Below are 13,520 nucleotides of genomic sequence, written 5' to 3'. Positions count from 1 at the left end.
GACGTTACATTGATAAAGTACAGAAAAAAGTAGGTCAGGGAATTAAAAATATAATCATCAAAAAACAATCCATGATAGTTTTTCAAGGATTGCTGAATCCTTTCAATCAATTTTAATGCTGGGTTTTAAAAATATATTCTATTGTATTTTATTCACGTCTTGATTGTTTCACTGTATTTAGTAAAAAAATCATATTTTCAAATCCACGAGTTTACAAAATTAAAATTAGTAAGACGAAAACAGGTTTTCTTTAAAATATTTTGTAAATAAAATTTATTACGAATATTCCAATGCAACTTTAAAAAAAACTACTAAATAGTAGCGAAGAAATGTTTTTATTGAAAAAACGACATATGCCTCTATGCAAATTTACAGACACACTAATTCGTATTCAATAAGCTTAAATATTTGACCTTGTAACGAAATTCGCCTCCACGGTGTAATGGTTAGCGTGTTTACCTACCGTTCTGAAGATCCTGGGTTCGATTCCTAGGGGGGGGGGTGTATTTTAGGCCGGTCCTCAATAACAATCGGTCAGAGACCGATAGCGAACGCAGTCGTCATTCGTTATGTTTAACGCGATAAGATTATTGTAATTTAGATTATTTGATAATTTGTAACCGCATTCTTCTTACCCTTATCCGCACCAAATAGTGCATAAGACACTGCATTCTATAGACGCAGTGCCATCTTTACGTTAATTGCAAGAAACAAGGTGATCAATATTACGCTTCTTGTGCCAGTCCAGGGTGATATTTAGTAAATATGAGGGTAAAAATTAAACCCGAAACCTCCAGCTAGGAAGTCAAACGCACTTACCACGACGCTACGGAGTATTTCATAAATTCATAACATTTTGAGTGTGTCCAAATACTTGTCACAAATGAAGGTATTTTTTATTATTTTGGTCCACTCAGGAGTTATTTTTATATTTTGACATCTCAACATAGATGAAGAAGAATATGGAAGTCTGAGTATTCACATATTCTCAATCCAATATAAATGGCTGTTATGAACTCATATGTACTGTGTCAATTGATAAATATATCTAGGAATTTGAGTAGTCTGGTTGGCAATCACGGGTAGAATGATGAATGTTGCACGTGTGTAAAGTGATCACTTTACCGGTCTGTGACAGGTTTTAAGCCCTGTAAATACCCAGTCTTCCATAATCTGTGATGAGATGTCAAAATATTTCATGAATTGTCTTTTCTAATGGTCGATTCAAGATTTACCTCACTTCATGTAAAAGACTTTTAGTTACAATATTTTGAGTGTGTCCTAATACTTGTTCATAAATCTGGATTATCTCCAATTATAGGAGTAATTTTATTTAATTTTTTTGAGATCTCAACATAGATGGAAGTTGGACTTCTATTTTCTTCTTCATCTATCTTGAGATGTCAAAAAATAATAGACTTTTAGTTTGTTAAGTTTAGCTTAACTAACATAATGTAAGATGCGCTAAAGTTATGATATAAATGTTAAGATATCGCTCACTCCTTTCACGAACGTCATAAATCAAAAATTGTCAATTTTCAGTTGTGCATGTTTTCGAAATGCCCAGAAAACATACTATATCCCAGTAAAAGTGGCATATTTTAAACTTAATATTTACCCGATGTAGGGCGGAAAATGTTATTTTGCATTTTGAAGAAAAGGTAGTGTTTAATTATTTTTTTAAATAAAATAAATATTTTGCAAACGGAGAAAAAACCTTCAGGTTTTACCTAAAAAGATCTGGTGCACAGTAAAAAGTACAATAAGTGGCTTGATATTTATTTTTAATACATTTCAATTATATTTTAAAACTTTAAAAACGATCTCCTAAAAAATCAAGTTTTTTGATATATTACTTTGTTGAAAGGAATGAGCGATATGTAAATAAAAGTTTTAGCATTAATTATCAATTTGACTTTTTCTCAATAAGTATATCAAATACCGATCTAACATAATGACACAAATCAGATGACTATAGGTTGTGAATGCGTTTGAACGATATTGTTTATGTTTAAAATTGGTGATATAACGTCACACAAGGAAACGACCATAAGTGGCACAAATTAGAGTTGAATTGTAAAAACCGAGCCTATTTTACACTTAGCACTTCAGATATTTTATAACTTTCAATTGAATAGTGCAGACAATTTGGTCAAATTAATAAGTAAGTACGTAATTTTTATATTAAGATTAGGCGTTTAATTTGAAGAACTCCATTTCAATTTATATAGTATATTAAATGTTGAACTTGTAAAATAACAAACAACTCTCCTGGTTCCAACTCTAATGTATGGATGTGAAACATGGAGTTGTCAAAAGAAGGATAAAAGTAGACTGAATGCAGTCGAAATGCGATCTCTCAGAAGAATGTGCGACAAAACGATGTATGATAGATGTGCGAATAGTGAAATAAGGAAGGAATGCAAAGCTGAGATAAGCATTATCGATAAAATTAAGAAAGGTGTGTTGAGATGGTTTGGACATGTAGAACGAATGAGTGAGAACGAACGGTAAAACAAATTTATGAGGCGAATGTTAGTGGGAAAAGAAGCAGAGGAAAACCGAGAAAAACATGGCACGATCAGGTATGCCATATACTGGAAAGTCGTAACAATCGGCGGGTATGTATGAGGAGATGCATGAACGTGAAAGAGGCGAAGAATGTTTGCAAGGACAGAGTGGTGTGGCAATCCATTCTCTCTGCCTATGGTTAGTTAGTTAGTTAGTTATAAAATAACAAACATAATAAACAATTGTCACACAATTTATTTTTTTCATTAGTAGACTCATAAAATTAGTGTTTGACTTTAACATTTAACATCTAAATGCGTAATTATTATAAAATAATTCTAATTTAACGTTATCTATCTAAAGCATTGGATTTTCATAATATTATTTTCCTAATAGCGACGATGTTTATCAATTATAAAATACTTGAACATTTCAAATAAATCATTGTACACAAAATAAGCCGATTTAATTATTGACAGAAAATAAAATTGATTGTTCTTTAACAAAATCATCTTTAAAGTGAAGAGGCTTGTAACGATCAATTAAATTAAAGCAAATTATAGTAAATATATTTAAAAAATAAATAAATAAATATACATATATATGTATATATATATATATATATATATATATATATATATATATATTTATATATATATATATATATATATATATATATATATATATATATATATATATATATATATATATATATATATATATATATATATATATATATATATATATATATATATATATATATATATATATATATATATATATATATATATATATATATATATATATATGTATATATATATATATATATATATATATATATATATATATATATATATATATATATATAAATATATATATATATATATATATATATATATATATATATATATATATATATATATATATATATGTATATATATATATATATAAATATATTTATATATATATATATATATATATATATATATATATATATATATATATATATATAATATATATATATATATATATGTGTATATATATATATATATATATATATATATATATATATATATATATATATATATATATATATATATATATATATATATATATATATATATATATATATATATATATGTATATATATATATAAACTAAGTAAACTTTTCGCTACTAATTCATCAATGTTTTTCGTATTAAATTGCTTTATTTAATTTGATATAACATGGAATAATTTTGATACCTACACTTTTGTCGATAGTGGATTATTATTTCCACTATCGTTCATATATCACTTATTTCAATTCGTATCGAACCATTAAAACTAATCGGGTTAAAGTAACATACATAACATAGAAAAACGTAAAATTCTCTTGTGTTAGGATTGAAAAAATCTGTTTAAAAAACAATTCACGTTTATAATCAAACTTATATTAAAGATTGTTACACATTAAGAGGGTATTTTCAAGAGCTTCCTGTACTCTATTGCTTTGTAAGAGAGGTCTGTCAGGAAGCCTCATTGCTTCTGTATCATTCCTTTGAATAAAGAAGGACAAATACAGGGTGGTGCAAAACTAATCACCCCATTTTAAGATGTTATAATTTTTGCAAATAGCGCCGTACGTTAATCAAATTTGACATTTGAAAACTAGACACCTGCTGTATACAAATTAATTTAAGTTGACGTAAAATTAATCAATCTATTTTGTTTTTAAATAACTTTTGTACTAAATTTTAATTTGAGGTGCTGGAAAACTTGGACCTTTTTAACTTTTTCTGTTATTTGTAAAATACGATATCCGTCAAGTAGCTGCCGCCAGTGTTGATACACATTTGTTCCCGGTTTATCAACAAGTTTGTAAACTGCAGCTGTCTTATTCACAAATGTCAAATATGATTGACGTGCGACGCCATTTGCTAAAATTATAATATCTTCCGATAGGGTGATAAATTTTGAGCCACAATGTAGTATTAAAAGAAATTATTATTACATGTATATTCTTCTAGTTTTGTCATACTAGCCATATATCACGGAAACTGAATAGAAAAACAGATAGTATTGGATCATTTTTATGTCAAGTCACGATTAACATTATTTAACGACTAGATAGAAAATTACCTTGGGTCGTTTATCGTTATAAGTTAAATACATAATTGTTGCACTTTATTCGAACACTTATATCATCTTCACAAATACAAACAACGCAACGTCAGTATAATGTAGCGCCCTAGTGCAAGTGTGAATAAAGGTAAAATGAAAAAAAAAATCTCTCGCAAAAAGGTTCAAGAGTAATCTTCATCGACTTCATTGACTAATAAATACAATGGGTCTGTATCCCATATACTTTAAATCAATGTAAACGCAGCCCGTCCCAAAAACCCAATTCCATTATTTTATTCGGCAGTCACTTCGTAGTTATATCAATCCATTTTTAATTAAAGTTTTACTTGGTAAATACCACTTACTTCTTAAAATATATTTATATATTAAAATATATACCACTTACTTCTTAAAATATATTGAGTCACCTGTTTCGATGCATTCCGTATCATTTTCAAACATAGTTTGTTAAGCTGAGTAAAAATTTTAGAGTTGTGTCGTTGAATTTAGAGTTATCTTTATAAACGGTGTTTGAAAATGATGCGGAATGTATCGAAACATGTGTGTCACGAAAGATTGTAAGAAATAGTGGTATTTACCAAGTTAAACTTAATTAAGAATGTACAGATTAATTTCGGTATTTTTTTATAAACTCCTTTATTAATTTATTTTCTTTATACTTTTTTGTTTGTCTAAGGGTGGTGACATACCGGATCCATTTCGTCGTAACGTAACACGTTACGATGCGAGCATACAGGCAGTCAGTACACCGAGCCGAGCACTCCATCCATAGTTTCGGATGCTCGCCGCGAATGTGTGTTGAGTGATCACTTAAAAAAAACTTATAAGTTATGGTCCTAAACCCTGTGCATACCCGGTAAATTCCATAATCTTCCTCATATATATTGAGATGTCAAAAAACATGAGAAATATGTTCACTATATTTTTCCATTTCAATAATTTGAAAAAAAAGTAAATTACCAAGGGGCTTGCGTAATTTTGTGTGTAAAAGAGGGGCCATGGGTAAAATAAGTCTGGAAACCTATGGTTTAGACGTTAAACATTTGAGAAACTTTTTACTAACAGTATTAACATTTATTTTTGAGGATTTTTTTGTTTAATACCGTTAACCTTTTTTTTAAGAAAAATAAATGATTCTTTAAACGCCGTTGTTTTCCGGTCTTCACTTTTAAAAAAAAAACATTAAAAACTTACCTGGTTTTGGTGGAAGATCAATCACCTTCTCTTCAGTAATAGGTTCTTCAGTCTTCATTTTGAAGGTTTAAAAAACTATTTTCCACTCAGTTTAATTCAAATCAAATAACTCAACTAATAATCGAATAATTACTTGAACAAATAATTAGCCATAAAAATATTAATAAATGCTTCATTCACCAAACATATTTTTTTTGTTAAGTTTGTTGAGCATTTTAGCTAAGAAAACAAGTTTTATAAACTAGAAATATAAAATAATATTTTCTGCTTAAAATATACAAATTTATAAATGAAAATTTACTTGTTATTAATTATTGAAAAATCCATAGCATTGTAAAATTTGACGAAAAATATTTAGTATTGTACGTTTTTAAACAAATACATATTGTCTTTTATTTATTTTTTTGCACTGTATTCAATTCAATGTGATATGAATATCATTTATATGTTTTGTTTATATTTTCTTATGTCACGATTAAACCTGCACTCCGCTCGAACAGGTGGTCAATCGTCAACTGAAGAGTATAGTATTATTCTTGTCATATTGTATGCACGACCCGTCTATGAATCTTGCAGCTCTAATAATAATCGGGGCCATTTATCAAAATGCTCTTCTCCTATATGTAAGTAATAAAATACACCCATGAATTTGGCTACACCTTTTTACTACACATTCGAATATTTCATACGATACGTATAAAAGTCGTTTGAATTTTAATCTTCAATCAAATATTAATAATATCTGGAAGGAATGTTGTTTATGATTTTTTTTATTATTTATATGCATATTACTAAAATAAGTATTTCTTTTTCCTAATTCATATTTTACGAATATTCTAACGATTGTTGCAAATATTGATCGAAAAAAATATTCTAAAATTCGGAAATATCTCATAGACAATAATTTAGTTTTATTTTTATCTTTATTTTTTATAGTTTTAAGTTAAATCAAATTAAATAAATATTGAAAATGACTTATTTTGCAGACATTGATTTAAAAATCCTAGTTTAAAGACTATTCGGCTGTCCAAACTCAAAACACAGTAAGGGACATTTTTTTGTAGTACGTTTTTTTGCATTTTTGGACTAAGTAGATTCTTCTTAGTCCAAAAATGCAAAAAAAAACTTACTACAAAAAAATGTCCCTTTCTGTGTTTTAAGTTTGGACCGCCGTATTGCTGGTACTGTTAAACGACGTATTCAAACAGCTACAAAAATCAAGGTTTTAAAAAATTCTCTTCATATTATTTTGAAGTTTTTTTTTTTACTTGGTTCTAGATATTGTTCATAAAACGTATGATTTCATGTGAAGCTTAATAAATCAAAATGTATATATCTGTAGGCACATATGAGTATATCGTTTATTGGTTCTTCCTGACAAACATATTTGTTTTTAATTTTTATTATTAAAACTAACTAACTAACTAACCATCACGCCGCTTCCCGCAGGGGTAGGCAGAGAGAATAGAGCGCCACACCACTCTGTCCTTGCAAACATTCTTCGCCTCTTCCACGTTCATGCATCTCCTCATACATACCCGCCGATTGTTACGACTCCTAACCTGACCACTTATTATAAATCATTCATTATGAAGCTTTGCTGTTGCGGTCCTGATGGCGTGGAATGCTTTTTTACTACGAAATAATGAAAGTAAGTTGAAACTTGTACAGTTTTTACGTTGTCAATTTTTTGAACATGTTAGTTAAAATACATTATTTTTATGTTTTGTATTTTATAAAAAAGTTTTAAAATGACCATTTTTTAGAGGTTTATAATATCATATTATTTGATAATTATATAGGTCGATATAATACAATTTTTATCAAAAAATATTATTTGATTTATTATATCATTTACAGGAAAGATATCTCATTTCATTTTACGTTTTTTTTAATCATAATAATAGTGTGTAGATCGTTCATCAAATTGTTTTGTATTACTTTTATCATCAGACTATTACGTACTTCGTTGTTTTGTATGACAATCATGCATGCAATTAATCGTTTGAAAAACCAATCATTATCACTAATTTCCATTCGGATCACGGCGATTCAAGGAAAAGTTTTTTGCCCTTTTAATCGCTTCATAAACAACGGATCAAAAAACGGCCCCCCAATATTGAAGGCAACGAACATTATGTATTTACTGTGATGTGCCTATTTTGGTTACTTTTTTGCTATGCAAATTTTAACCATGTAATATTTATTTTTTCATACAAAAGATACTGTTTTTTCATAATATATTTGTTCTTCGTATTATTGTTAACCTAGCTGGCTCAAACAGGGAGATTAAAATCCCCCATACAAATACGAATTTAATTTGATAACTTTAGTATTATAAAGGCTACTAACTCCATACTTTTTGTGATCTTAAAAATAATATTAAAGAAAATTTTCCTTTTTCATTTTCATTATTTCAAAAGCACAATCAGTTGGTACCGCGAGTTTTACGTACTTTTAAGTTTATGATAAATTTATATATATATATATATATATATATATATATATATATATATATATATATATATATATATATATATATATTTTTTTTTATATATATATATATATATATATATATATTTATACATATATATATATATATATATATATATATATATATATATATATATATATATATATATATATATATATATATATATAAATATATATATATATATATATATATATATATATAATATATATATATATATATATATATATATATATATATATATATATATATATATATATATATACATATATAAATCTGGACGTAATTTTATTTCTTTCACTCTAATAAATGTAGTACAAGGAGAGAAAGAGAGACAATAACACTACTCCGCTTTCGTTTGAAACGATTTTTGGCCTCTTAGTCGGCGTTCGACTGCGCGTTCGAAAAGACGTGGAATCTGTGACTCAGCTAGTGGCGAGCTGCGAGCTGCGATTTACGATTTCCATACAAATATGAACTGGGGTCTTTTGGTACCCAGCTTCGAATCACGGGCAATTTTTGAATAACTAATAAAGGAAAGGTTAAACTATGCGATTAAAATTTAACAATGTGAAGGGCGAATTTTTAATGAAAAACAAAATGAAAGTTGTGAAACAATATAAATCAAATTAATCGAAATTTGTGACTGTAAATGGTACATATATAACAGATCAATTATTTTATTGTTTGAGTAAGATTTTTTGCATCTAATTCAGGCGCATTATTGTAGTCAGAATTATTTGTGTAATTCTGACTTCAATTATAGATGTTTTGTCATCTTTGTAAAAAATCTTTAATTACCTCATGGTAAATGCATCATTGGGACGTTGATATTTTTTCTTCGACTGCGAGCATTTTTTTCATTTCGGATTTGCAATTCTGAACAAGTAAATAAAGTATTTACAACATTTTGAGTGTGTCCAAATACTTGTTCACAAAATCTGGATTATCTCCAATTACAGGAGTTATTTTCATATTATTTTTTGACATCTCATCAAAGATGAAGAAGAATATGGAAGTCTGGGAATTTACGGGGCTGACGACCGTCATAGGCTGGTTTAAGTGATCAATTTAGACACGTGTAACATTCACTAATTCTACCCATTATTGACAACCACACTACTCAAATTCTTGGAAGTTCTATATATAAGAACCAATTTAGAAACCTTGTTCTTGAATCACTAGAACTTCACTAGAGACATCTATTGGTGAGAGAAAAAAATAATTATATGAAAATAAAGTATTCATATTCCTCCAAATACATTCTACTCCTTTCAGATCTGGAAGGTAAGACTGATCACCTTGCCTTCATGTAATTCAATAAATGTGACACCGATGCGGTGCTCTATGTACCATTTGGATGAAAAAAGGAATCAAGAAAAAAATAGGTAACAAGTTTAATAGCGCGCAATACAGAGAGAATAAAAACACTTAAATCTTGTAACTTGTAGGTATATTTCTGAGACACCATATAACGTTATCACGCTTATATGTTAAACATTATATAACATTAAAATAAAATGTTCTTCCTTAACCTTATGTTGTATTGTTATTTTTTTGCAAATTAAAACATTTTTATATATATTCAACTTGTATAACGCTAAAATGTTATTAAATTTTCTATTTTAACGTTGATTTGCAAATTGTTCCTCAGATACATACACAGTGAAAAAATCGCCTAAAAGTGATTTATTTTTAATTCTTTCCTAGAAAACCGAAGCCTTAACACTGCTTTAATTTATAAATGTCAATGTCACTTACAGTTATTTGTTGTAATTGATCTTCCGACAGAATAAATTATGTGAATTTGTATTGTATTTTACAATGTTGGAATGTAGGATTTGTGTAGAGTACCTTTTCATTATAGTCAGTGAAGCGTGCTCGACATGTTTTGTATAACGTCACATAACTGCATTTTTTATTCATCCTGCCACGTGAAATACGTTTATTTGTACATAACTTTAAGAATTAGATAGAAGCGGTATTTATGAAATTTCTTACGGTGACTGCGATAAAAAATATACTGGCCAAACTGCGAGAAGTCCAAGAATTAGAATTAGAGAACATCGTCGTGGTCTAACAAGTAACTATTTTTCGGAATTTGCAAATCATATCATGGAAACTAACCACTCATTTGACTCTCATACACTTAAATTATTACACTCTGTTACAAATAAAGGTCAAGTCATGAATAATTTAGAAAATTTAGAAATACATAAAAATTTAAATTCAGAAAAAACAATAATTAATAATACATAATAATAATAATAAAACCCTTATCCGCACCCGAATGGTGCATAGGGCACTGTGTCATATAAACGCAGTGTTATCTTGATCGTTTTTACACATGAAGGAAAGGTGATCAGCCCTCCGCTTCAGGTACCAGTCCATGGTAATATTGAATAAATATTACAGTGAAAAAATCACTTATATTTATTTTACCCCCCTTGGGAATCGAACCCGGGACCTCCAGAACGGTAGCCAAGCGTGCTGACCATTACACTACGGAGGCGGACAGAATTAATAATATACTGTTTCAAAATACGTCACCATTATCAATGTTTCCTTTTACAAAAAATGTTGTTCCTTAACCCCCCTACCTATATTTATTAACCTATATATACACCTAAATATATTTTTATTCGTTAGTTTTAATTTGTACCAGAAGATGAAAACAATTGTCGTTTTCGAAACTAGTCGTAAATAAAAATAAAACTCAATTCAGTGGATTATTGTGTTAAATTTAATTAAAATAATCATGTCATTCCACAAAGTTAATGCCGAATCAATAAATAATATAACTTTATGAACATACATATATTATCCAAATACTATTTGTCAAGATAGGTTTTGTCATAGATTTAGTAAAATTTGCGTTTACACGGTACCGTAAAAAAATATATTCACTTTTATGATTTCGTAACAAACCCTTTTTTTAGATTCACCGTGGAGGAATAATACATGAAACTGAACGTAGTTGCTATGAAATAAATTTCATAATTATATTCCATAGAAATTCCAAAATGTGCTGATTTAGAATTACCAAAGGATAATTTTCCTTATATTCTGATAAATTACAAATTAAGATTATTATACGCACTGTAGATATTACAGATAATTTTGAAGAGTTTTGTTAGTGAAACTTGGAGAAATGCGAAGGTGACCAGCATTCTCCAAAATAATTAGTTCGGAAGAATCGATGTAGCCACATTTGGGTACAGGGTATATATGGGAAATCATGTCACCTGTTAATCTATAGAATCATTTCAGGGAAAATTATTCTTTAAAAAAAACATTTATAAAAAAAAAAAATTAACTTTTTTTTTTATAAGCAAATTTTTTTAAATTAGTTTTCAATAAAACTTTGTTATGAAAATTAAATAACTTTTTCATTTATATTTTGAATATTTATTTTTAACAATATACCTAAATACATAATTTTTCTCTTGGTTTATTTTAGAAATCAGGTGTATTTTTCTAATTTTTTCATTGGTTTATGTAATTTTCACTCACTCGTGAAAATCGCGTTAGGAAAACGCAATCTTTTCTGTAGTTTGCATTTTTTAAATGATTATTGTGTAGTCTGTTAACAAACAAACTTATCGAAAGTTTATTTATTTTTATTCTCATCATGTTCTGTGGTTTTGATAGACATCACTACATCAAATTCTAGGAAAAAGGAGTAGAAACCATTGTTATATGACATCATCATATCCTTCCTTTATACTTTGTCGCTTTGTTTATATGTTTTTATATAATTTGCAGTATGTATGTATGTATATTTAAAAAATTTTCATCGCACACATATTTAAAAAAAAATATATACAATAATGTGTCCTAACTGGGATATTCCATTCCAAGGGCATTTTATATTACATTACTTTGTTCATACATAGTTTTTTTATAAGATCAGTTGGTGGATTGTAATTAGATTATCATGATCATCTATTTAAAATCCACTCATTTCCATTATCCAATTTATAATATATGTTTTTTATACATAGTTTCCTTATTTTAAGACATGATGAATAATGAAAGCAAGTAAAACAGATAAATTACATAAAACGCAAGGTTTCTTTTGATCAAACGTGGTATACATAATATTTGATTTTGTTTGTTGTATTTTTGATCAGGTGGTTTATCACGTGATATATCGCTCACTCCTTTCGACAACGTCATTTATCAAAAATCGACAATTTTCAGTTGTGCATGTTTTTGGCCCAGAAATTTACTATATCCCAGCGAAAGCGGCATTTTTAAAACTTAATATTTACCCGCTACAGGGCGGAAAGTGTTGTTTTAGCATTTTGAAATATATTTTTTTTTAATATTCTAAATATTTTTCAAATGGTGAAATAACATTCAGGTTTTACTTAAAAAGAACTGGTGCACAATAAAATGTTTGATAACTGGCTTGATATTTATTTATAAAACATTATATTATATTTTTAAACTTTAAAAACGGTCTCCTCAAATTTTTTTTTATATATGTCGTTGTTGAAAGGAGTTTTTACAACGTCATATATAAAAAACAAAAGTTTTTTATACATAACGTTGATATGAAGTAAAAAACGTTTACATATGAAGTAAAAAACGTTTTTGTTTTAGATATGAAGTAAAAAACGTTTACAACGTCATATATGTAAAAAAAAAAACATTTTTTTTTTTAAATATATGACGTTGTTGAAAGGAGTGAGCGATATGTTTTCATGTAATATGTTTATGGTGATTTATGTGATGTTTTGATAAGAGGTGTTGTGATTGGTGTGAGTTATTGTAATAATATATGTAAGAATTAATTTAGCGTATAGCTGTTTGAATGTCATGAGCTGTAATTTGTATGTTTTGAATGTCATGAGTTGTCATTTGTAAAGTGTATGTTTTCAATACAACGACAAATTCATCACGTGATTTATCAAGGTTTTAATGTCGCTGAACCTCTTAAAAGAGAAATAAGCTCTTACGCTTGAACGTAGAAGAAGGACGCTGCACTCCAGTCTATATCATTTCTCTTATCAACCACAGAATTAAACTCGTAATATATACATTTATTGATTTGGCGTTTTATTTGTAGAACTCCATTTAAATTTATGTATTAATTTTTAAATCAAACACAGATTTTGTGAGTCTACTAAGTTGTATTTTATTAACAAAAACACATAAAAAATTAATATTGTGACAATTGTTTTGCCTTGTTAT

The 13,520-nt window shown here is 27.7% G+C and overlaps 1 protein-coding gene across 2 annotated transcripts in view; it reads right to left on the bottom strand.

Moving 5' to 3' along the window:
* LOC148300279 (putative inorganic phosphate cotransporter) overlaps nt 1-6,347 on the bottom strand; it is a 43,449-nt gene extending 37,102 nt beyond the window's left edge. For both annotated transcript variants that reach the window (XM_088275017.1, XM_088275018.1), the window contains exon 1: nt 5,831-6,347. In XM_088275017.1, the coding sequence (XP_088131143.1) occupies nt 5,831-5,888 (58 nt within the window). In that variant the 5' untranslated portion in view covers nt 5,889-6,347. The remainder of the gene's footprint in view (nt 1-5,830) is intronic.
* Nucleotides 6,348-13,520: the final 7,173 nt, after the last annotated feature.

The sequence above is a fragment of the Brachycentrus maculatus genome, unplaced genomic scaffold (assembly GCF_059751285.1).
Source record: "Brachycentrus maculatus isolate JH-2025_06_01 unplaced genomic scaffold, ASM5975128v1 h1tg000757l, whole genome shotgun sequence".
Taxonomy (NCBI): Eukaryota; Metazoa; Arthropoda; class Insecta; order Trichoptera; family Brachycentridae; genus Brachycentrus; species Brachycentrus maculatus.
This window is presented reverse-complemented; position numbering and strand designations above follow the sequence as displayed.